The sequence below is a fragment of the Nematolebias whitei genome, chromosome 2 (assembly GCF_014905685.2).
Source record: "Nematolebias whitei isolate Nwh7 chromosome 2, NemWhi1, whole genome shotgun sequence".
NCBI lineage: Eukaryota > Metazoa > Chordata > Actinopteri > Cyprinodontiformes > Rivulidae > Nematolebias > Nematolebias whitei.
The window spans coordinates 26,446,498-26,473,016 of record NC_056499.1 but is presented as its reverse complement, the minus strand read 5'-3'; the positions used below and the strand labels follow the sequence as shown (position 1 = coordinate 26,473,016).

General features: G+C 39.5%; 2 protein-coding genes across 2 annotated transcripts; one reads left to right on the top strand and one right to left on the bottom strand.

The window, feature by feature from the left end:
• Window positions 1-533: 533 nt before the first annotated feature.
• Window positions 534-1,373, top strand: ss18l2 (ss18, like 2). Its single transcript, XM_037697589.1, has 4 exons — window positions 534-679; window positions 885-961; window positions 1,060-1,141; window positions 1,216-1,373. The coding sequence occupies exons 1-4, from the start codon at window positions 611-613 to the stop codon at window positions 1,267-1,269; spliced, it is 282 nt and encodes a 93-aa protein (XP_037553517.1). The 5' UTR covers window positions 534-610; the 3' UTR covers window positions 1,270-1,373.
• Window positions 1,374-3,299: 1,926 nt separating this feature from the next.
• On the bottom strand, window positions 3,300-24,355 carry LOC119423597 (granule associated Rac and RHOG effector protein 1). Its single transcript, XM_037691001.1, has 13 exons — window positions 23,589-24,355; window positions 13,018-13,230; window positions 12,232-12,372; window positions 12,018-12,113; window positions 11,651-11,812; window positions 11,285-11,443; window positions 9,410-9,507; window positions 8,969-9,094; window positions 7,737-8,821; window positions 6,954-7,119; window positions 4,141-4,278; window positions 3,783-3,858; window positions 3,300-3,675 (listed from the first exon to the last, which is right to left on the bottom strand). The coding sequence occupies exons 1-13, from the start codon at window positions 24,090-24,092 to the stop codon at window positions 3,364-3,366; spliced, it is 3,276 nt and encodes a 1,091-aa protein (XP_037546929.1). The 5' UTR covers window positions 24,093-24,355; the 3' UTR covers window positions 3,300-3,363.
• Between the last annotated feature and the right edge of the window lie 2,164 nt (window positions 24,356-26,519).

Genomic DNA, 26,519 nt, shown 5'->3' with positions numbered 1-26,519 from the left:
CAGTCATATATTGAGAATGTGGTTTTAATGGGGCACATTTTATGCCAAATAAAAAATCAAAGTAACAGTAAAGTATGCCCCAACCCTTATTTGCCTAATTATATTAATATCAAAGTAATATAAATAAATTTGTCTTCAGAAATTCCTTTTAGAACAGATTTTTTTTTTTTTTTTTTGGCAATTGTTTTGACAGAAGTGTTTTAACATTTTACTGTGGCTTCTGTTAAATTTAGTGAAAAATTGTACATGCAGTTTTTGGACAAGCGAAATTTAGAAAATGTCAAATTTATTTTAAAAGCCTATTTTAAACTTAAAACCCTGCATCTTATTGGCTTGTCTGTACTTTTTTTTATTTACTTTTTGCACAAATTATGTAGAAAGGGTCACGATCCTAATGACGACGATTTTGTCAACAAGCTGCATTTTTTTTTATCGTACATTAATATTAAATTATATCAAAGCTACGCCTCAACTGTCCACAAGGTGGCGCTCATTCAGCAGGAGGACCATCGCCGCTTTTTCACTTTGTCAAGCGAAGAAGAAAAACCGGAAACGATGCGCGGTTAAGCGATGTAAACATAACCGATAACGACTGATAAAAAATACAAAGATGTCGATTGTTTTTGTACCCAAGAAACAGCGAGGAAAAGCGAAAATTAACCAGGAAACAATACAGAGGGTAAGATAAGTTGGAGACGGTTTACGAAGCTACTAAATGTGGTTGGGGCTTGATTAGCTGTTAGCCGCTAGGCAGAACAATCCCGTATGGATTATACGCGGCAGATGACGTTTATTTAGACGTGTTTCATTACATTAAAGTCGTTTCAGGCGATGATTTAAAAAGCTATCATCACGAGTTTATGGGTTGGTTTTTTTTACCCCAGTTGCTGGACGAAAACGATCAGCTGATCAGATGCATCACGGAGTACATGCAGAAAGGACGAGCAGTGGAGTGCGTTCAGTGAGTCAGAGCTCCTGTAGCTCCTAGAGGTCACTCCTGTCACTAGAGGTTTGTTTAAAGTGAAACCCCGCGGACTGATGGCCTCCTCGCCTTTTCAGGTACCAACAAATCCTTCACCGCAACATAGTCTACCTGGCGACCATAGCAGACGTCAGTCCTGACAGTCCGGCCTCATCAAATGTAAACACAGTTAAACATCTTACATTTGTATTTGATCTGTGAGGGATTGATTTTAATAATGTTTGTGTTTCCAGGGTTTATCCAACGCTTCGACCCCTGCTATGAATGGACATGAAGGATCTCAGTGAATGTTTTATTAAAATTATTTTTCTACTTATCACATTCCCACTTCAAATTTGAACCATTGCTTCTTATGTGATGTTTTATATGTTTTTCCTGCACAACAAAGTACCTCAAATAAACTTGATTTAAAAATAAAAATTAAAAAACTCATCTCTTGTTTATGCTGCTTTATTTATACCCGTTTGCTCACTACAGACTCAGGTTCAGGCTGCTGTTTAATATACCGTATTATTTTTACATTATTAGTGTTTAGCGTATATCTTAGATACTTGTTTACAGTTTCTTTTTATATTTTTGCTATATTTGGGTGTAGTTGGGACCTTGGGTACACAATTTTGTTCATGTACCACGTGATGCAAATAAAGAACCTTGAATCTTTACACATTTGTTGCCTACATTGTCACAGTGGATATTTGTTTCCAGTAGTTCAGTCTATAAAAAAACAGTCTGCATTTCAAAATGCTAGTCATTTTTATTTGTTTTTGCATTGCTGGTACACTTGGAAAGAGTCGGTTGCCAGCTCAAAAGAACAAAAAGCAACATACGCCAAGCGGTCCCCCTTCATATTTTTTATCAGGTCAACATGTTTTTGTTTTTTTTGTTATTTTTATTATTTTCTCAATTTTTTGTAGAAGCCACTAGTAAACCATTTTTACACAGTTGAGAAGCCAACAATTACAGTCCAAGGTCTGTAATGTCTTAAAAAAGGCTGCAACAGTTCAGGAAATAACACAGACAAAAAGCAACAAACCCTATACTTTGATTGTGCAAAGCACATTAACTATAAAAAGATATATATATGTATATACAGCAAACAAATCTCTGTAAACATGTTAAGTATGTTAGTTATCTGAAAACATGAAGTCATTTCATAAATACAGGCAACATTGGCATCCGCAAACATCACAAAAAGATAACATTCTGGGCTTTTAAATGCAGCCCACTGCTGTAGAAACTGATGGAACAAGGGCTCAAAAAAAACACCCTCATCACACAATGTTTTAGTGTTTAGCGTGGCGTATTTGGTAACCTCTGTTGATAAATGGTGTAGTTAAACTTTGTAGAAAAAGAAATGTGCTTTTTCACATATTGGGAGGTGGAAAATATGTTTTATGCAATATGTCTACAATACTTACAGTTATGGTATATGTAAGAAAATACAAAAATAAGATTAATACTGTCAATAATTATTCACAAAAAAAATATATTATGAAACAAATAAACAAAAAGTTAGGGTTTATGCGAGTTAGTGTCAATTTGGAGCAAACCACCACTAATTGGAGAGATGAACATGGCGCTCTTATTCAGTATGGGGTCTTCATGTTTCAATCTCAGAATGCCCCTTTTCTTGTCCTAGCACTATTCAACCTCAGAACATCACTTTGGTTGGTTGGAAATAATAATCTGCAAGTGCTATCAATACCAACATGGCACAAAGGTACAACTATGGTTCCTAACTCTGGTCATTTGATGAAAAAGTGTATTTCTGTCAAATTACACCTATGAAGTGGCTAACTATATTTACGCTGAGCCTGCTCAAAGCTTCTCGATAAAAACTACATATTTATATTTCAACTTTAGTATTTTACAAGTTATGAAACAGTAGATGGTAGCTGTACTCTGAGTCATCTTGCGTGAGATTTGGCAGTTACAGCTATGTAGACACAGTATACTCATGGGCAAAATGAGAGCGTTTCAAGACCTCTCGTAATCCCCCTCCTCTATAAACACAAACACGTACAGCTGCAGAAGCAAGTGGGTGACGGCCGAGCCGTCTCCAGCTCTTGTCTGAGGAATACGTCAGCTCAACAGACAGAGAAACGACCACTAGGCTAACCGCTGCCAGCATGACACATGCATCTTTCATGGTTAAAACATGGCAGTTGGAAAAACTTCAAAATATGCCTTTTTTTTTTCCTTTTTCCAAATTGGGATGTTTGACATGGAAAAATATCAATACAAAAACGTTGAACCAGTATGTTTATGTTGCCTCTGAGGCTTCAAAACCTTCCAATTGAATGGATGTGGTGCAGCTGAACCCATTTAGAGGCTCGTGTTATCAGAGCTGCAGGTCCTCGGTGGCACCTTGGACTCGTTGGTCAGTACTGGTGAAGGTAAGAGGGCCTATGCTCAGGTTTGAGGGGGAAGGATTTGAAGCCCTTGGTCATGGATTTGTGTTGTTGCTGCTGCTGCTGTTGACTGAAGGGGAAGCCAGATGAGATCCCAGCAGAGGGCGAGCAGTCACTGGCAGTAGACCACACAGGAGACTGCAGCATCTGCATGGAGTCACTCCACTGGGAGGAAGGAGGCATGTTCATCTGGTACAAGGAAGAACTGGGATTGGGCATGGTGTTTGTCTGAGTAGAGTGCTGCCACGGTGCTTTCGGGGGCCAGGTTTTAGTTTTGCTGTCCTGTGGAGCAAAGTGATGCATCAGCATTTAATAAGAAATCATAAGACCAATTAGATTCCTGAAATTTAAAAATTATTGGCGTTGTTTCACTGTGACTCAAACGTTACCTGGTTATCATCACCAATGTGGTGTAGTGGCGGTGAAGGTAGGGTGCACACCTCTGGCTCAACACAGCTGTGTTTTCTGAGGAAAAAGTTTCATTACTTATCGTCCGTGCTCATGTTCAGAGATCAAACTGAAGTTAGGATTCTGGCTAAATAAATTTGACAGTAATGCTCAAGTTTGCTTTCACAGCTTCAGAAACAATTCATGTAAATATTCTCAAACACTGAGAACAGACCGTGTCGGTGAGGAGGGTCAAAACTCAACTAAGTGCTTGCTCAGTATAAATGACCAACGCTGTGTTGACGGGCGGGAAGAAACAGACGAGACAAACAGAAACCAGTGGATGAGTTTAGGACTCACCTCCTTTGTTTAACCGCTGCTACAAGGTCTGGCCCAGAAAACATGGAGAACAGGCTGTCGCCATTGGCTGACGACGTCTCATCACTAGAGCTGGCTGAATCCCCCTGATTGGCTGACCAGCTGCTGTTCACGGCCTCACTGAGGATTCAACCATAAGATGTGTTAGCGTTTCCAGTGGGTGTTTTCATTTACAGCAAACAGCACACTGCTGGTACCGACTTCCTGTTTGAAAACAACATCCCTTTGATTTGATCAGCATTTAGCACAAGTTTGAGACAGAAACAAATCTGACTGGATGTCAAAAGCAGACTTTAAAAGCTGGAAAACCTTAGCAACTGTTTTAGCTCGATAATAAACAAGTGTGTCGTCACAGTAGAAATGTATGGATGTATCAGGGATGATTTGACCTTCATTAAGTAGATTGTGAAGAGGGTGGGTCCTAAGACTGAGCCTTGTGGTACACCATTGTTGACAGTTAAATAGTTGGAAGAAATACCATTACGTTAAATAAAACCTGAACACTTCACTAGGATAGTAATATATTATGTATTGCAGAAAAAATTTTGGATGTCTTGTATACCTGTAAGTGTCTACAAATTATTAATTTATTAAAAATATTGTCTTTTGAAAAAGTGTTTGACAAGTGTGCTTGATAAATGTGAGGTCATGGTTGCAATGCTCATTTACGTTTGGCGTAACCTGCAAGCATGATGGTTTTTCACACATGTACTTGAAATTAAATCGCAGCATTTTTGATTGCCACATAAAGCATTTCATTAAAAAGCTGTCAAACTTTGACAAAACTTTGTTTCAAATAACCATGAAAATGACGCTCACAATAATACTGTTTTAGTTTTAAATTGGTCAGAACAGAAGTGTAATCTGTTTAGGACTTAATTCTAAATGGGAAAAAAAAGTTAAAGTACTACAGACAAGCAATGGGTAAATTTACATATTTGTCCCAAAAGTAGGCAGGCAAATACTTGCCAGCATCTTCAGTGTCACTTCGTTGGCTCTCTCTTTATCACTAAATTCCTTTCTATCAAGTCTCTGTTTGCTTTGTTGGCAGGATTTCCACAATGAGAAAGAACAAACAATTTAACGTGGCTCCATTATAGGTCATATCTGCCACTCTTCAGGTAACCTGGCATCCAGACTTTCCCAAGTTGCTTTAACTTCAACTTTTACAATGTTAAATAAGCAAGTTGATTGACATATGCAATTAAATTTTATGATGTATTATAGTTGTGTTGCAGGAAAGTTGGCCTCACAAGTCAAACAGAGGGGGGGGGGAAGTTTTTGGCTTTAAGTTTTAAGCCTGTGGCTAAAAACATGTGTTGGCTTGAAAACTGTTAATTGTCACTAGAGATGTTATCTGGAGCCTGGCAAAAAATAAAAACAATAAAGTCTAAAAATAAGGAAATGTCAGAAACCTATCTAAATGTAATATACCAGATTTTTGCACATTATGTGCATTATCAACTACATAGTACAGTAGTCCCTCACTACTTTGTGGTTCGACTTTTGCGGACTCGCTCTATCGTAGTTTGTGAACGTACAGTCCAAAATATTGTACACAAAAAAAACTTTTACAGGACACGATTGTCAATGTTAATATTACACACGTGATTGGGACTGTACTGGATACAGTACTGTACAGTAAAAAGTTAACAAAAAAATAAAATACTTTGGACAGGCACCACCATTTTGTAGTTTTCTCTCAGTGATCCTCCACTGTACTCCCACTCATAACAACCACATTTCCCAGAAGGCAACAGGGCCCCGCCCAGAAGCCCTGCTTCCTTCTGTTAAAAAAAAAACAGAGGTAAAGTTTTGATCTGATCGGCGCCCAGCAGATGCAGAGAAGTCGCATGGAACCCACCGAACCAGACCAGAACCGGAGCGAACCAGACCTCCAGACCCATCGGTGAATCTTGAGAGCTGGTAGACGCCCACAAGGACTTCTAAGCTGGGATGCGCGCCGAAAGGTCCAGACCTGTTTCTGTAGCCCATCGGGAGTTTTTTCATCCAGACTTGGACTCAATCAACCACCTACGGTCCAGCGCCGCCCAACCAAAAGTCACCCCCCCCCACACACACACACACACACACAAAAATGCTCAAGAGCTTCACTGAACCGGATCTTCAGACTCAGAAGTGAACCTGAGAGCTCCTAGCTGGCCCACGCGGACCTCCGAGCGGCACTTGTAAGTAAAATTTATTAGCTACATACAAGTATGTTGTTACAATTAGTAAGTTTAAGAGTTTAGAACATTGATTGTGTGGAGGGTACGTCTGCAGAAATGGAACCGAGTCGGACCGGAACGAGAGCTGTTGCTGTTCTGCAGAGCTGGCAAGTAAAATTTAGTAGCTACACGTACAGTACTGTACATATGTTGTTAAAATGATGTAGGCTTAAGAGTTTAGAAAATTGCAAGAGTGGGGGAAGGGTTTCTAAAGCCTTAAAATATATGTAAATATTAAAATAAACTACTTTGCTACTTTGCAAATGTTCTCTTATTGCGGGAGGGTTTGGAACGTAAAACCTGCAACAAACAAGGGAATACTGAATACTGCATTTTGCTGAATTTTCCATAGTTTAAGTAAACAATGACTGTGTTCTGTGCCATCAGATCAAAAACATGCATGTTAGACTGCCTTCAGGTCCAGGCCTGCCTTGCAAAAGAGATCTGTGATCTCAGTGGGATTTGCCTGGTTAAATAAGTAAAGGTTAATCAAAATGTACTGCTGTTCGTCTGAGAAAAACTTCTGTTTTCTGTCAGTGTTAGTCAGAGGGTTACAGGGATACATACCCCTCACTATAATACTCTGGGTGGGGCCAGGTCCTGTGCTGCTCATCAGGCATTGGCCAGTTGCTGCGTGTGTTGCTGGGGCGACGGATGTGCTGCACCTGCCGTTTCTGCTGCATGGCTTGACTGACGCCGGCAACGTATCGTGCAAACTCCGGGTCAGAGCCAACTGTGCATGGAGAGAGCGAATAAACACGACTGAGTTTCTGACACCCTCAGCTTTTCTCTTTCGCTCCCAGAAGCTCAATCCTTTTACCCAGACTGTCTACCATAGCAGAAAAATCACAATAGCCGTAAGTCAACTCTGCACAATGGACCTCGACTGCCAACAAAAGAGTCTGCTGCACTGTAAAAATAGAAACTGACAGAAGCTAAATTCAGCATTTTATTTTCTACTTACAACTGCAGCCCCATGATGGAGGAAACAGCTGTCTATCCTATCTTACACCTTTTAGATTAATTAGATCAAACTATCTTAATGGGCACAAGATGGTACATAAATACACACAATTACACTCATCTAATATCCTCACTCCATTATCCTCTGCCTAGCAGCTAAACATAATTACCGTATGGTATTAGAGAGCCTTTGTTTACGTAACAATCTTGCCTTTTGTGTATGATTTGATCCCGTCTAGCAAACCCCTCTGTGTTAATTTAATATGAACACTACAAACTAATTTTCTTTCATGAGCCAAGAGTGATTTAAGTTCAGACAAGAGGCTACTTGAATAATGTAATATTGCTCATCTTCCATTTGTGGCATGTATCAAAGGGTGCACCCACCTGCTGGGTCAAAAGACATTGTGTCTCCTAGGGCTCCAAACACCCCCTCGCTCTGGTCCCTGTTGGGCCAGGTATTGTTGCGAGGCCCCTGTGGCTTCTGGCCCAGCATGTCTGAGATGACGCTGTCCATGTAGGTGCTGACCAGGCCCAGACTGTACAGATCTGAACTGAGGTCCGGCAGCCCAGGGGATCCCCACTGTCCAATGGGACCTAGGGGTGACAACCCTGCTGGGGGGGCTTGTGGTGGGGGCTGCTGCCCTGAAGTGCCAAGCCACTTGCTGGCCACTCTCTGCTGTGGCAGGACCTGTGATGGGGACTGCTGGGGAGGAAGCTGAGGAGGAGGCACCTGCTGCTGAGTGATGGGCTGCAAGAGGTGCTGGTAGTATGGCAGGGCCTGTGGGGACGACTGCTGAGAGGGAGGAGGGGGCTGTTGCTGTTGCTGCTGCTGCTGTTGTTGCTGCTGTGAAGGTAGTGGCTGTGTTTGAGGCGGGGGCTGCTGCTTATGCACCGATCGTGGAGGCTGAGGCAGGGGCTGTAGGGCACTATGAGAGATAGACTGGGAGGCTGGTGGAGGACCACTCGGGGGTTTCAGTTCAGCAGGGTTGGCAGAGGCCACAGAGTTCCTCCTCTTGACCAGGGGTGAGGCCTGCTGGGATTTGCCCATGTTGAATCCTGAGAGAAAGTCAATGACATCTTGCATCTCTTGGTCAGTGGGCAGGTTCATGCCCTGGTCTTCAGCCAGTAAACCATTAGCCAGCTGATTTTGCTGAGTGGAGTCAGGGGTACAGGACATGCTGCCCATTTGTAGAATGCTCTGTAGCCTCCCATCACTGTGGCCTAGGCTTTTGGCTTTATCCTCAGAACTTGTCGCCATGCTGCGAGATGGAGTACTGGGGATGGAGTAGCTGCCTCCACTATTAGAGCTGGATGAGACCTTCTTGGCAAACTTGGAAGTCAGTTTAGATATTGTTTTTGGTAATCCGCTGGAGGTCTTGGAGCTGGGGCCAACAGGTAAGTCTATCTGGCAGCCATAATCTGGGCTCTCTCGCTGCAGCTGTATCTGAATAATGGGCAAGGCCTGCTCCCTTTGGTGAGGAGAAAATATGTCAAATTAATAATTTTATTAAAATGAAAATTTTTTCCTCACACAGCACTTGAGATGACAAAATAGCTCAACAGTTGTTTTATTGAAAAACTGAGCAGTTCTTTAGAATTACTTATAATCCACTTACTTTCTCTCCTTCCACCTGTTGATGTCGAACACAGCTGTGTACAGCACATCTACTAGTCCAAGAGTCTTCTCTGGGTCCAGGCTTCGCTGCAGCAGGGACATTGTGGCAGGATCCTCCTTCAAACACCTGAACAACCACAAGAAAAAACAAATCATGAACTAGAATATTTTCAAAACAATGTCTCAGACAAAAAAAATCTCAGGTGTGTGTTGAAAAGATAAATAGCCAATATGTAACGTTCCTTCAAGTGAACTCAAAAATCATTTTAGATGTTTTCCTCTCACAGAACACCCATAGAACCTCAACTTTTAAATTACAGATGTTGTATTCCTTTTCAGTGTGTTGTGTAAAGTTTACAGTTTACAAAAAAAACTTCCTTTTTATAGATAAGCGAGCAAGTTTAAATTTCTAAAAAAAAAATTTATATCTTGATGGTCTCACCATGTTGAAGGAACCTGGACGACCACCTTGGATCCCTCCAGAGTGATCTGGGGAGCGTACGCCTCCTTGTTCTCTATCTGAGCTGTATCAACAACCACCTGTTGAGACAAAGATACGACTGTGAGAATCTCCTGCTTTATTGTAATGAATTTTGCTTCTGTTAAAAATTCAAGAACAGTATTTGCATAATATATATGATTTTAATCTACAGCAAACAAAACTAATATTTAGCATATAAAATCAATGCCTTTATATATGCAGTAAGATTCAATAGAAGCCTGTTAGATTTAACACCAGCCAGAGGTCAAACCCTTACAGCTGATGTCCGGTATTAATTTACAAGCGGTTTGAGGCGAGTCAAGGTGAGGAAGCTGAATGCTTTCAATCAGCTAGTGACACACCGGTGAACCTTCATACTTGCTGAGAGCAAATCTTTTCACGTTTGTTCAAAGGTGACCTTGGCTCCTCAAAACCCATGAGTTTGGTCACAGAAACGGAGAGAAGGGAGGAGCCCATTTCCTGGATTTCAGGAAATGACTATTGTTATTATAAGAGCATGTGTATCCTCAAAAAACCTGGGTTGTATTTCCTTTCTTTTTTATTTTTAAGAGACAAACAGACCAGCAAAATATTTTGAACAAAATTAACTACGGGAGTGAGATGGGGGCATGACAGTGTACAGCAATAATAAAGACAGCGGTCATATACTTCACTGTACTCTGAAAATAGAAACTAAAATAATCAGAAATAAACACCACAACACTGTCGGCGTTTGTTAACACTTCAAGGAATTAAGGAAATAGGTGATAAGTGTCTTACCAAATATGGCTACAATCTTTACTTCTGTCAAGCTGACCTTTTGTCTTTCAGATTAAAAAAAAACAACACTTTCTTCATCCTATTTGACACTAGTGATTTTCTTAATATAAATTTGACTGTTAAATTCTTAAATTGTGACTAAAACAAGTTTTGTGAAGATATAAAAGGACTTCATGGTGTTTGATGCTTGATTAAATCTAGATACTCCCTGGTTAACACGTCATTTTGGAGTGAGAAAAATTGACTGCTATCTGAGTGAACAAAAAAGAAGAGTAGCTACACTGCCCTGCATGACCATGTAATACAGGTGTTTTTAAAAAGAACGGGGAATGTATTATGTGTGTGTGCATGCACACTGCAGTGTGATCTATTTCAAGCCGAGTGTTGATAGATTCAGATAAGGGGTTAATGCAAAGAGCTCATTCATCATCCAAGAGTTGTTTTACAGTTCACAAGGATGGCAATACTCAGTTTTAATATACAAAACAGGGAGACCACACAAAGAAAAAAAGCCGCATAAACAAACTGGTGTTACTAAAGAAATCCAGTTGTTGACCCTCCCTCACTGTGTTAAACAAGGGGGGAGGGAGAGACTGTGTTTGCAGACCTGTCCAGGCAAGACTACCCTTCGCTCACATGCTACAGGAATGTTTTTGTTCTTTTGGATTCTTGAGTGTTTGTTTACACCAATAAGCCATGAAGAAGATATGCTCATCTCCATTAGAAATATAAAAGATAATAGAATACATGGCAAACCTTGACATACACTAAGCACACAGTAACTTATGCAGAAGTGTGACTAAAATATGACGGACTTGTCAAGAACAGGACCCTTCTAAACCATCTTTCGTCTACAAAACATGCACAGGTACTAAAACTGAGGCTTAACTAACTCAGATAAAATGCATCTTGAGCCATTTGGTTCTCAATATAAAAGCAAAATATTTTACTGTATATGTATTGAGCATGCATCAGGATATATGTATTTTACTCCATTTATTACTCCTCAACTGTGGTAAAACCACATTAACCTTCCAAATCGATATTTCTACTTACCAGACCGGCCTGGGCAAACAGCAGCTGCACAGCTGTCTTGCAGGCTCCTCTCCAACTGGATGGACAAACCTGATTGAGGACCTCAGTAACTGGAGAGTCGTCCCTGGAAGTCATTCCATTCTGGCCCAGCACCTCTTTAATGAGATGCAGCATGGTGTGCTAAAAATAAAAGACAACAAATCAGCCTGCTCTCAACATTTATTAATGTTCAACCATATGAGTAGCAAAATAAACAACTAAAGCTTTTACTATCTAAAATAGTAGCAGAGGTTTTTTTATTAAAGCGCCGACACCAAACTCGCATATTTTGAAAAGTAACATTTTGATATTTAAAAGTGGAAAGCAGAGCTGTCAAAGAATGTATACCATTTTCAGTTTGAGGTTTTCAGCTGCTGATTCGTTGAAGGACACTCCTTTGAGGAAGTGTGAGCCAATCTGCACAGGGATGGTGGGAAGCTCGCACTGGATGGGTTGGGAGGTGGTCTGCATCCTGCCTGCCTGCTGAGCCTCTGCCTCACCACAACAGCCCTGTTCACACACAACAGTCCAAACACATCACTGACAGACCACCGTGATGATTACCTACAACAAAATATTTGTTAACATGCTATGGTAACATAAAATTGTTAATATATAGTAATCAACTTTATTCAACAGTCAAATTTAAACTTTGTTTCCACTTTAGAATATTAAACTTACATGTTTTTAAATTAAGTAGTATGGGTGAACCCACCTGTAAGGCTTCTTCCACAGCCTTGGGGTTGTGATGAAAGCCTGCCTTCAGTGCATACTCCCTGTGGCCCAGGCTTTCTAATGCTGCTCTATAGGCCTGGATTGGGAGGAAACATGACCAGTAATTTTAGAACGTTTTTAAGAATTTACTCTCTTGGTTATGTCAAGATCATTTCCCTACACCTTCAGGCTTGATCAGACCATTGAAGCTGTACCTGTAATGCACTGTCAATCTTCATGTTGAGCTCCTTCAGCTGGTGTTCGGGGATGGTGGTGTTGTTGGAGCAAAAGAGCTGCTGAACCTGGATGCCTGCCAGGCAGCCGTCCCGGCCCCTCTCTCTCAGCCTAGCTGTGGCCTGAAGACACGACAGCACAAAGCAGAGCTCTGAGATGGAGCAACAAAAAACACACTACAACAAAAATGTACTGATAAATTGGAATTTCCACTTTTATATTTTGTTTACAAAAACAATAACTAGGTAACTTTTTTTTACCTTAAACTGCCCCAATTACCTTGTGAGATCCAATTTTTTTTTTTTTTTTTTTTGGGGGGGGGGGGGGGGATTTGTTTTAAGGTAAAATAACTAAATAAATGGGGCGTAGCTTCTGAAATACACTCCATGCGGTCATCTTATATGCACCCCCCCAATTTTCTTCAGGGCAAACACTCTACATGCCAAAATTTTCACAGATCAATCAGCCCACTACTCTCCTCTTTGCTTCTCAGAATACAAAAACACTCAAAAGACAGTCAGAGACAAATTAGCCTGTGAATTAGTAAGGTCCTACACATGGGTTGTAATTGGAGGGGTGCAGTCATAGGAACAGGTTCACAGAAGAGCTACCAACTTAGCAAAAAGGAAAGAGGAAACTGTGGCTGGAAATCATTCAGCTAGCATTTCACAAGAATGTTTAACAAGATGTTTTTTCCAAATTCCACAGACAGGGCCCGTCTTTCCATGTCTCAGGCTTGGAAAAGCCCTGGAGTTACAGCTGCATACCTGAGCTGCACCTTTCCATGAGCGAGAGGCTTCCTCTAGTTCTGTTAGGGGCCCGAGGTCAGAGCTTTGGGAGCGGGAGCTAGCGCAGCGCTCTTGGGCCTGGGCAAGAGCCTCTGCCAGACAGGACTGGGCCACAGGCTGGACCTTCTGCAAAGCCTGTGACAGAAACTGGAAATGGACCTGCATCACCGTGACAAAGCACCGACCCAGCACCTAGAGAGACAATAGCAAATGTTAGACATTTAAAATATGGATACCCTTGGAGTACTGTATTTTTCTCACTATAAGTCGCACTGAAATCGTTTAATTTTCTCAAAAATCGACAGTGAGCCTTGTAATCACATGCACCTTATGTATTAATTCTGGTTGTGCTTACTGACCTCAAACCGATTGTTATGTGGTTATTGTGAATGAGTTGAATAACTGACTTATCTGACTGTTTTGTTTTGCTTAATGCGCCATATAATCCGGTGCGCCTTATAGCCCGAAAAATACAGTAAATACATTCACATGATCCTGTGACTCATCAATAACCAACATTACATCTTTTCTCCAAACAAATGCTCCTCTGTGATCAAATAGTTTATCAGGTGATGACTGTGTGCCCTGCTTCTTGGGACATTTCCAACTCTGATTAATAAACGTTCAGGAATTACATTTGATTTTCTTAATTTGAACAACAAAAACGACGTGTCTCATTCTGTACATTTATTTATGATTGTTATGCAGACAAAGTTTCCTTGAGTTGATTTGCAGGATATTAAGTTTGCTTTTTTTTTTTTTTTACTTTCTGCACTTTTTTGTAAAACAGTGCTACACCATTTAACTGCTGAATCATCCATCACATTTGACCACTAGAACCCATGACTGTCAGCAGACTGTCATCTGGCTACTCCTTTAAATGATAAGAACATGGATTGTTCAAAAGCACATCTTTATCAAAGTGTCTATTACAACCTAATCAACAACTTCACCTAAGATATGTTTTTTACGTTTGTTAATATTTACCTTGATTTCCAGATTACCAGACAAGAAATTCCCATTAATTTATAAATTAGTCATGACTTTGTAATGAAGTAGAATGCAAAACCTGTAAAATCCATTTAAAATAAAAGACCTAGACTGAAATGATTGCAGCTTTACAAACATGCCATATTTTCCACTGCATTTGTGGTGAAAAATGAACTATAAGCACAAGTCAAACGACCAAAAAGGTCCCATATGTGTTTATTTGTACAAAAAATAAATACATAAAAAGAAGCAGTTGTGCATTATCGTGATATCTTTAAAAATGACTGTGCGGTCTGTGTGTTTTATTAAAAACAACTGAATTAACACTGTAGAAATGTGCACTGCTTTATTTTTAAAACACCATTCCACTTTACTAAGATGCATGTTGAATTGTGTTTGTTGAGAGAATACGTCTGTCTTGTTTTCCAGTTTGTGCAAGAGAAACACAACACCACAGGGTTCACCGTGGCCATTGGGTTTTCTTTTTTCAAGTACTTGCTGAAAATATCTCGAGAGATTTGCTGAGTAGTGAGGACGGAAATATGCTGTTGCTTTCTGACAGCAAACAGAAACTGCAGCACACTGCCACTTTCAGCCAACACGATATTTAATGTAAAGCCTAATTATATGGTTTAAATAAAAGGTATGAAATTCCACACATTGGAAGTTTCATTGGTTTTGTAACAACAACAAAAAAGTGGTTGGAGCCATAACTGAGGAATTATACTATGTATTCATTGTATACTTTGTATTCATGTATGTATTGTAACAGGTCTCTCTTGTAAATGAGTCCTCGTGGCTCAATGGGACTAACTTGTCTAAATAACGGTTTAACAAATTGTCCTATGTATGTATTATATACTACGCCATACTGTTTTAATTCCATCTGGAGTATTTCATTTGTCGATGGGCCATCAGTCTGAGTCTACTGAACACAAAGACAAAAATCAATGAACTAACTGATGTCAAGGATTACCATACCAAAGCCAGTATCTCAAGGGGTTGCAAGTGTTGGGAGACTAGTTAGTGAAAATTATTCATGAGGAACACCAAAGTTCATGCTCAATAATCCAGGTTGAAAAATCCAACAAAGTTCAGTCGTCAGGTCATCTGGACGGTTTATTTTTGTTGAGAAGTTTTGTCCATCAGTCCGAGGAGCCACAACAAACTCAGTCCCACAAGCAGCACAGTCACACAGTGGACCAACCAGTTTGCTGGTTATAAGATGGTTTCTGGGGCCCACCCGCTCTCCTGACTGAACTTTGTTGGATTTTTTTACCTGGATTATTGAGCATGAACTTTGACGTTTTGAAGCACTTTGGCTATGGCTGCCTCAGAGGAGTCGATGAGGGAGAGGGTGTGCCCCAGAAACAATCTTATCACCAGCAAACTGATTGGTCCACAATGTGAGTGTCTTGCTCATGGGCCTGAGTTTGTTGTGGCTCCTTGGACTAATGAAGTCCTTTGGATGAAGGATGAAACGTCTCAACATCAACAAAAAGAAAAAAGAAAATGTCCAGATGACCTGATTAAACTTTGTTGTATCACGAGGAATTTTCCAAACTCTCTCAACTAGGCATGTCACAATAATAAATTTTGCTGGGTGAGTAATTGTCTCAGAAATTGTTTCAATAAACAATAATATTGTTTGAAATTTGACATTAGTAATTATTATCAAATTTAAGAAGAAATGTTGGTTAATTTGTTTTGAGTGTAATACCTTTTTTGACCACCGGATGGCAGTATAAGACTGTTTGAACCGAAGGATGGAGAGTGATGAAGTGAGCAGCGTGTCTCTAAGAAAAATAGGAGGGAGGCCTCTTGACGTGACGTGGGCTGTCTCTTTTTCCTTTTTTCGGTTCTCAAAATGGCAGACGCTCGGTGTGGTTTGAACTCTTTAGCATAGCATTTTTCACACAACGTTTTAATTAAAAAAAAATCAGTAAACAAGTTCTCAGCTTCTTTTTGCAGAGAAAAACAACTTTTTCCACGAAGGCACGGATTTCAACCGTGAATTTTGGAGTTTCGACAATATGGAAGTTTTTCCCGAGGTCGGCTTGTTAGCTTAGCTCGTAGCTTAGCTTCTCAGCTTAGCTGCTTTTAACGATGCAAAAGCGGGATTTATTTTGGACGGTCAAAATGGATTTTAAAGAGAAAAGAAAAAGGGAGGGGTCAGTGAAGAGAACCGGAGTTGAGCCTTTTGTCATGCAGTGTCTTCGGTAGAAAGAGAGACATGAAGAAACGATAAAGCCGATAAATGAAAATGAGGTCGATAATTTTCATTCATCTTGCGAATAATTGATTTATTGTTTATTGCGACAGGCTTACTGTCAACATTTACAGTGTTCTCAGTTTTCTTTTGAGATGAAGAGGCTTGCAGTCTTGTTGCTTAAAATTTGAACATGGTCAGTGTTTCCCCTCGGATACTTGCCTGGCCAGTGCGCTCATCGCTTCCGTGATTTTTGTTGACGGGGGCGCGGGGAGAACAGTTCAGTAGGGAGGGCGTTCGGTTCTGCTGACAGGGCGGGGCACACTCCTTATATAATGGTAGGAGAAACACTGATGTTTAAAAACAATTGAGTGACAAACAATTTCAAAGTATTTGCCGAGTTGTTGCAGGAATCGTTAACCCTTCTGAATTTAGTTTCCAAAATTCTTGATTGGCAGAGCTGTACTTGCAGATGATATTTTCAAATATAATTAGTATCACTGACTTCTAGAGTTTTATCTGTTGGATTTAACCTACTGGAATAATTAAAAAATAAAAATATATATATATATTTTTTTAATATAATTAAGAAGTCACTGGCAGCATGCAAGGTGGAGGATATTTAAAAAAATAAAATAAATCTACAAATTTTACAGAATATATTTTTGCATTCTGTTAATTATAATTTTTTGAGAGAAATTAGAATCAGCAAAAATTTGCTTTGGCAGGTTAAACCTGGGCGTGAATTGAAAATAAGTACTGCCCTTGTGCACAAAACCAGAATATGTGTATCTCTCGATCCTCATTCCTTTAGAAACATAAAAAGAAAGATATGGAGTCAGTTTCTTGGTAGATAATCAATGTCAAATGTCAAAACTATCTCTCTGAATTATAGATTTCACTTCACTGTGCCAGTAAAACCTTCGAATGTTCCAACAACTCAGTTTGATCTAGCTTCAATCTTTTGTGACAAAGAGCAACAACGCTATCTCTAAATTCAAAGAGCAGTATGTCAAAACCTAAAGTCAAGTCAGGTCCTCTGGACGGATGCAAAAATTTAAAAAGTAAATATTAAAATAAATTTTAAAAATTGTTGAAACGTTTTGTCTTTAATCTAAAAGACTTTGTCAGTCAGTCCAGAGGACCTGAGTTAACTTTGTTAGATTTTTCTACCTGGATTACTGATCATGCATCAAATGTCAAAAGGTTTTCAACATTAAGACCAATTATATCATTTAAAAATAGAACAATATACTGCTATAGTGCTATACTCCCAGCTCACTGAACAACTTGATACAACCTGTTCCTAATATTTAGAAAACTAATCAAAGCTGAGTTAACGAAGCTTTAGTGTGTTTGCAAAGTTATAGCTATCTGGTCACAGTGACAATGAAGCTCATATCGCCATATGCAGCCCATCATAATGAAGATAATATAACATGAGCAAAAGCTCGGAGATCAAAAACAACCAAGCGTTACAAAGGCTACAATAACCAAGCATTAAAAAAAGAAAAATAGGACATGGCTTCAGCACAAGCTAATGGATAACACATGTGATTGGCTGTGCAAGATCCCACACAGTCATGGAAAATATGAGAAATAGAGAGTGCTACAAGCCAATGCTGGCCCCTCTCACAACCAAACAAGGCAACTTAGGAATCAATAACTTTCATACATCCAAATTTTGAGAACACCTGCATTATCAGTTCACCAGATCAAGGAATGTAAAGTAATGTAATAAAAAACTGTAATGATCCAGATCTCGGAATGGGATATTCAGATTGTTGGATAGTGACCCAACACTGCTGTCTGTGCTACCTAAAACAGTCAACATAAACATCATTTACATTTTAATACCTTCATGGCTCTGACTTCTTTCATCTGTTCCCTCTTCAGGGGTCGCCACAGCGAGACATCCTCCTCCACCTCACTCTGTCCTCTGCATCCTCTGTCCTCACTCCAACAACCTTCATATCCTCACTAACTGCTTCAACACACATCTCCGCTTTGTTGTTGTTTTTTACATTTTACATTTTCTTTATAGCTCTGAACTATAATTCTGTTTTCATTTTAGGGAAACGAGAAAGTCATAGTCTTTTAAAACTGGTCACTTTATGAAGTAAAACTGATTGCTTTGTTTCTTTACAATTCAAGTTATCAACTAAACGGACATAAATAGGACTACCTTTAATAGACATGTCCATCAGTCAAAAACGGGTAATAAAAGTGCAATAAAAGAGTTCAATGAAAACTTTAAAAACACTATGATCAGGTTTAATATTTTGAACATGGTTCTTTCAAAAGACTAATGATACAATGTGTTATTATATATTTTAATAGCATGTTATTACAACTGGTTGAAAGCAGCAATAAAATATCAAAACATGTGGATAAGGTAATTTCAAGACAACACCATAGAGAGTATATTTTAGTTAGCAAAAATTTGATGAATTTTACACGTGTGCATAAAATGGTACCGATAATTATTTTTATTTTATTTCCAAGTGGCTTGGACCATCATGATGAGAGAAGAAACTACAGTCGTCCCTTGCCACTTTTGTGGTTCGTTTATCGTGGACTCGCTCCATCGCGGTTTTTCAAAATATGAATGGGCATGACACACAGTTGGCTGATTGATGGATGAGCCACACGATCCGCATGGAATTTTTATTTAAAATAAATTATTTTAAATTATTTGGCACCTGCTGCACCTTTGTGCAACCAACACTGCAGGATAGGCTTCCTTCTGTAGCTAATCAGCTGATCTCCATGCAGAGCGGAGAAGTGGGCGTGGCTACAGGTGGCAAAGAGCACCGAGGCAGAGAGGGGGAAATCATCATGACATTCTGTGCTCTTTTAGAGCATTTAGAAACATTGTTTAGAATATTGCAAGAGTTTGGGAAGGTTTTAAATCGCCTTTATATATATATATATATATATATATATATATATACAAAAATAAACATCTACTTACTCCTTGTACTACTATTCTTACTTCGCGGGTTTCACTCATCGCGGGGCTTCAGGGTACGGATCCCCTGTGATAAACGAGGGACTACTGTACAGAAATGCCATGACTATCATTTATCTCAGTTGGCATCAGGGATCCGTCACAATTAGTAGGAAAACCTCAAAATAATAATAAATATAAACCAAAAGGCTGCATCGAACATCCCTGATAAAGAACATCACCCATTTAAAAATTGTGAATAGGCATGTTGCTGTATTATTGCCATGATAAATCAAAGTGTATTTTACATCATTGTTTGTGTAATTTTGCATAATACAATACCAAAGCTCCTCCAGGTCAAAAACTCAACAGGTTCTGTTTGTATTTTCACCCACATCCACAAATATTTTGCCTCAGGCTGAACAGCCTTCATTTTATGCTATACCAACCAGCACACCTTACTTCAGACCTATGTCAATATTGAGTTTAATAAATATTGTATACTATGCTGGTCATGTTTATCCACAATGGACAAGTCCAAACAGTCAACAGAAATCACCCATGACAACATCTCTCTCACTCCCACTACTGCAGACCAAGCCCTCAAATTATCCACCATCTGACATAAGCCTGTTTTTAACAGCTGTAGACCAAAGGTGTTAAACTTTGTGTTTCCCACAGTGTGCACAGGATTCAGAGTGCTTGTTATGAGTCCTTACAGCAGCTACGATCCTCCCTCCTTCTGTTTACCTCTGATTTTTGGTCTGTGCTTCAAACGTAAGCTTTCTACAAATAATAAAATAAAAACTAAAACAAGGAGATTTTTCCACACATATTCAGCAGCTGAGTCACTTTAAGCAGCCAGAGAACCACACTGTTTTTGAAATATAAAAAAATGGGCAAAAACCAAAGAAAGTAGTAGAGGATTTGTAACCAAACGAGAAAAAGAAAATAGGGGAAAAAGCTTCACATACCACAACTCCCCTCACTCAGAAATATATTTGGTTCTTTTTGAAGACCTCAGTGTGTTCAGTTGCCAAACAACATTCCTTAACGCAGAAAAAAAAAAACTTTTATATTCAAACTCGCACTACATCCTCAATTACAGCATAAAGTAGCTTCTGTTATGGCTAAACAAGTCTGCTCTACATGTACTGTTTTGTTCAAAAACCTTGCAGAAATAAACACAAACCGGTGGCTATAAATGACTCATCACAAACCCAAACAGTTATGCAGTCTGTCAAGTTTGACCTTTACTTTTTGTAAACACCGCTTTAAAACTAACAGAAATGCTTGGTGGTTATAAAGTTTAAGAATGCTCCAACAGGGCTGTTTACATCCAGTTTTCTCTCATGTGGCACAATGAGCTTCACTTTTCTAACACATTATTTAAATGGAGTGTTTTTTCAGAGAGTTTAATACAACTAATAGAGCTACTGCAAAGTCCAGCTTTAGTGAGTCTGCATTTATGCTTTAAAAAATGTGCCATTGTGCCCAGGTCTAGACAGCAAGTGCAAGTTCCAAGCCATGTGGTCTAAACTTTCACAGACTTGGGCTTCCTCTAATATTTATCTGTGCATATCCACAACCACAGGGAGTCAGATTTACTGACTGCGGTGCAAAAGTGTTTCCTGTTTTTGGCTTAGCCACATCCACAGAGGTCCTGCAGTCCCTCACGAGCCTTGGCTGCTGATGTATACCCGTTCGTTGCAACATAATAGTCTTGTTTAACGATTCCTTATCGAGTGGAAGCAACGGAGTTCACAGTCTCAATAACTTTTGCTTCTTAGTGTTGTGTTTTAGTCATACTGTCACAACAGGCAGAAGAAAAACTATCCATGACCAAAGCTCAGCCAATGTTTGCCTGGATATTAAAGAAATATCTTCTTTCACACAAGCCCACAGACACCTTTAGGAATTGGGTAAATGCTGTCCTATAATTTTTGTAATAACTGGTTTGATGAAAGTGTCATTGTAAAAGCTGTAGTCAATTTATGTGCCTAGAATAAAGAAGCAAGGTTTTTGGATTTAAAAAAAAATCCTCTATTCAGAGCAAAAAAATCTGGTTTTTTTTTTGTTTTGTTTTTTATAATAAAAAGCATGTGGCTGGAGCACATCTTATTAGTTGCTCTACATACATTGAACCTTCTTCATGTTACCAAGGCATCGTTCTTTAGGCAACTTTGATGGGGCGTACAGATCATATTACACTAATAGTTTTACAGACATTGATTATGAATGTAGTATAAAAAGCAGAAACTTAAAAACCCCAATTACTAATAACACTAAAAAAAAATTACCAAACTTTACATTCAACACAAATATAACCATACGATCATTACTTGTTCAAGGATAAGCAAAAGAAGAGTGTTTTTAATTTAGACTCACTGAGGTCAGCTCTTTCTGGGGGCCCATCACAGGCACATGTTGTCATTTGTTATGGCCCTCTGTTAAAGACCTGACAGTGTCAACATTACTTATCCAGTCTGCATTCATGAACCCTGTGACCTGGGCTTTAGGTGGATTGCACATAACCTAGATTTAGTTGGAAAAAATGAGATATATGAATTACTATAATTGATTCTTGGAATTGTTCACCTGTATTACATTTAGTAAATGACATTGGGATTACAGGAACAACTCTAAAATGGTTTAAATCATATTTATCTGATACATTCCAATTTGTAAATTTAAATAATGGAACTTCTTCACACACGAAAGTTTGTCATGGAGTTCCTCAGGGTTCTGTGCTTAGACCAGTACTCTTAAAAGGACGTTTTAAATACTAAATAAATAGGACGTTTGTCCTGAGCCTGATTCTGATGGAGGTTTTTTCCTCATGAAGGAGTTTTTCCTTTTCCATTGTTGCCTTTATGCTTGCTCAAGATGAGAGTCTGCGATGAAGTTAAACTCAAAGCAGTCTGCTACTTAGATAATTACTGTTATTAGCTTACAACAAAAAAGGTTCAATTGTGTCATCTGGACCAGTTTCGTACATTGAGAAACGTTTCATCCCCCATCCAGAGGACTTCCTCAGTCTACGGCCTGCCAACCAGATCTGTCCCATAGGTAGCCTTCACTGACTGCTGTGTTTCAAGCCAACCTCCTGTTGTAATCTCAAAAGTAGGCTTTTACCACGTGCAAAACACACCCATCCAAAACAATCAATCATCATGTACAACAATCAAATGTTTTAGGTCAGATGGCCAACTTGCTACTCACAGAAACAGCCTGAGGACAACAAAGGCCAAAGTGGTTCAGAAAAAGGGTTGTAAGCTCAATCATCCAGGTAGATAACAACAGCTCAATCATCCAGGTAGATAACAACAAAACAGGTTAAACAACAAAACGAGTTACCAGTAAATCATGTCATCTGGACCAGTTTCTTAAAATGAGAAACGTTTCATCCTCCATCCAGACATCTTACCCCCATTGTCCTTTGGATGGGGGACGAAACATTTCTCACTTGAAACTGGTCCAGATGACACAATTTAACCCTTTTTGTTGTTAACTGCCTGGACGATTGAGTTTACAACACGTTATTAACTTATTTTTATGTATATGAATGTTTCTGTACAGTGCCCTGAGATGACTTCTGTTGTGACTTGGCGCTATATAAATAAACTGAACTGAATTAAATGCACCTCCTCTCAGTGTGAAATAACTCCTGTGCTTGTGTGTTTTTAGAATAAACTGTGGCAACCTCACTCTGTTCAATTGTTTTGTTCAATCTGTTCAGTGTTTTGTGTCACTTTAATTCAAAGCAGCAAATTAAAAGCTTAAAAATTCTACCATAAATCAGACGACAACTATTACAACTACTGGTGTGTAAAATTTAATGCATACAAAAGAATCAGAAGGGATAAATAAGGGTTCAAAGTAACACCCGAGTCTTTAGTTATGTTTGTAATACATAAATCAGATTAACTCTTGTGAAAACTATCTCAGCTACAATATTTCCCATTCTGTTTGAGCAAATGCAAAGTTACACAAATATGGTGCGGTATTCAAAGTGACAAAAGATAACTTCTCTCGTATCCTCAGTGTTTTTAACACCTCGCCCTCAGATATTGACACAAACTTAACACTGGGTGTGAAGACCGTGTTTGAGCCAGGAAACACTGATTCATAGAACCAGCCCTCTGACAGTGGGCAGCAAGCATCTTAGCACTACTTCTAAAAGACAAATCAGCGATGGTTGAAAATGAGAAAGTACGTGGTGCTTTACCAAGTACATAACCTAGTTAATTTCTGAGAGAGCAAAAAGTTGCTTTTAGTTTTGTGCGTTTGTGTATGTCAGATGTAAGACACTCACATCAACAGTATTTGACAGTTGCACATGTCAAAGATTTTAGCTGATGTGTAAAATGGGATTGCGTAGGGTTTAGTGGGAACACCTACCTCAACATCCTGCAGGCTGAAGTCGTTCTGGTCTTTGAAGTTTGCCGCCCCGGCACTCAGCTCCATCAGCATCTTGGCAATCTCAGGCTTTATTGCTGCAGTCAGCCTGCTGGCCGCCTCCATGACGTGTTCCTGCACGTCCTTGAGTTGCATAGCTGCTTTGGAATAGTGAGAGTTCCTGAACACGCTGCTGAACAGGTCTGTGAGGAAGGCGCTAGCCCGACAAAACACATTGAGAGCGTCCAAATATTTGGAGATGCCTTGTTGGATGTCAGCGACAGCAGTCGTGGTTCCAGAAGGAGGTGGGTGGCAGCTGCCAGAAAGGCCCACCCCAGAGCCCATAGGCGAAGAGGCAGAGCAAGAAGAAGCCAGTGGCGCGCTCAGGGTCCGGCTCAGCTCAGGCATCTGATACTGCTGGTGCTGTTGCACTTTCTGCTTGGACCCGCCAAGCAAAAAGCGACGCTTGTAGTCCATTTTACTTTCCTGTGCACTACAACAATACATAAGTGGTGCAACAGCACCGGAAGCTCCTGTTTGTTGCAATTTGTTTCCTCCACAAAGTCCACTTCTCCGTTTTTACAAAAACACTAAATCCGACAGCTTTGAAAATGTTCAAGTTGAGTCACGATTTACGAAGTCCACCTACCAGAGGTTCATCTCAGTGTTCCTAATGAAGTGGCAACACAAGTGAGTGTGACAATGAGGGGGATCCAAAAATTGGAAGGTTGAGTTAAAAAGCTTACAAGCAGCCCCGCTGCAGATACTTCATGCCCAGCCAAAAAACAAAACACACACCTCAGATTCACCGTTTCCAGCTTCAAGCTAAATTATCATAATAGAAGAGGAAAAGTATCACAGCAAAATTTTAAAGTGCATCAACTTTCCTTCAGATGGGAAAAAATATATATCTTCATACAGTATACACATATGTATTTACATATACAACTCTATACCAGTCTGCACTAGTAAAAGTAGAAAAATCATTTAAAAGCTGAAAAAAAATGCATCCACAGAAAATGACACACTAGTCGATAGCAAAAAGGGAAAATGACATTTAAAAAAAAAAAGTGAATAAATGCCAGAGTTAGAGGAAGTGGCTTTGTTCTTTCTTTTGCAGAGGAGCAGTGGGAGGCCAAGGGCAGACAGATCCAGTCCGTCTCAAATCCTCTTCACAAAGCCGGACTCGGCAGGCAGTGAGCAAGCAGCCATCTAATAGCTCAGTCTGTTGGTCTAAAATCTCCAGCAGCTTCCTGGTTTATCCCCCGTCTGCTGGCTGAGGTAGATATTACTCACCGCGGAAACAAGTGTGCTTCCAGATCTCACTGATCTCTGAGGATGCAGATTAGAGCGACAAAAGCACAAATGTATCTGTAAGGCCTCTAGGTCATCTCCTGTGGGAAGAAAGGGCAAAGAAACAGAAGAAAGGGTTAGCATCATGTTGAAAAGGAAGGATGGGCTTAAATTCAACTCCTTTGCTGACACATACAAAACAGTACAGTGTACATGATGTGACATATTAAGGTAATTTCCAAAGTTTTGACATGTCTTAATGTTAAGTAGAGTGCCAGTAAACCAAATAGTCAAATGTCTTCAAAAATATTGTCTTTAGCAATAAAGCAGTCCCTCGTTTATCGCGAGGGATCCGTACCCTAAAGCCCTGCAATAAGTGAAAAATATTTGTAATATTCTAAACAATGTTTCTAAACTCTAAACGCTCTAAATGAGCACAGAATGTCTTGATTTCCCTCCCTGTGCCTCCGCTGCTCTCAGCCACCTGCAAGCGCTCTTGGCCACGCCCACTTCTCCACTCTGCAGATCAGCTGTTCAGCTGCAGGAGGAAGTTTATCCTGTAGTAAGGGCTGCCCAAAGCTACAGGAGGATGCTTTTTCTGCTGCTCTGGGCTGCACAAAGGTGCTAAATAATTTAATATAATTTATTTTAAATAAAAAGTCCATGCCAATCGTGCAGCTCATCCATCAGTCAACCGATTGTGTGTCATGTCCAATCTTGCTTTGAAAAACAGCGATAGAGCAAATCCGCAATAAACAAACCGCGAATTAGCAAGGGACTACTGTATTTCATAATCCTGTATGAAACCTCTGTGGCTGGCTACACTAAAAGCAGAAGTGAAGTTAAAGTGACAGAAAGTCTTTTTTCACAATGTAAAGATCTGGTGGTGTTCTTCCCAAATTTTAGAGTAGCTACAGTCTGATTTATGGTTAAGTTTAAGAACCATGTGAGAAAATAGGCCAAACATTTTGAAGCATATACATCAAGTCAAGTCAAATTTATTTCTAAAGGAATTTTAAAAACAACAAAGTACCAAAGTATTGAACAATAAAAGACAAAGTTAGAGAATAAAAGAAAAAAATAATAATAATAATTTTAAAGTATCAGAATAAAATATAGAACAGAACAATAAAATACTAAAACAACTCATAATGAGTTAAAAAAGCAGTGAAAGCAGATGGGTTTTTAAAAGAGATTTAAAAACAGGGAGTGGGGAGGCTAGTTTAATGCTGGGGGCAGATTGTTTCAAAGTTTACGAGCCATGACTGAAAAAGCACAATCTCCTCTGAGCTTCAACCTGGTTTTCAGGACAACCAAAAGCAGCTGATCTGATGATCTCAGGGACCGAGAAGGAACATAAAGTTGAAGTAAGTCGGAGGGATGAGGATGTGAGGCCCTTTAGGCATTTATAGATCAGCAGGATAATTCCAGTGATAAAGCTGGTGAAATATACATAACGACAACTACTTTTATACAGGAAACCGACCACTGGCCAAGTAAGGGTGTTTACAATATGACCATTCTGCATCATAATAGTCACTTCCAAAGTCTTCAAAATATAAAAAGTTTCAAAGAAATTGCCTTTGACTGGTTTTTAAAATGTGTTTTTACTTAAAAATCATCATGGATTATTACTTACAA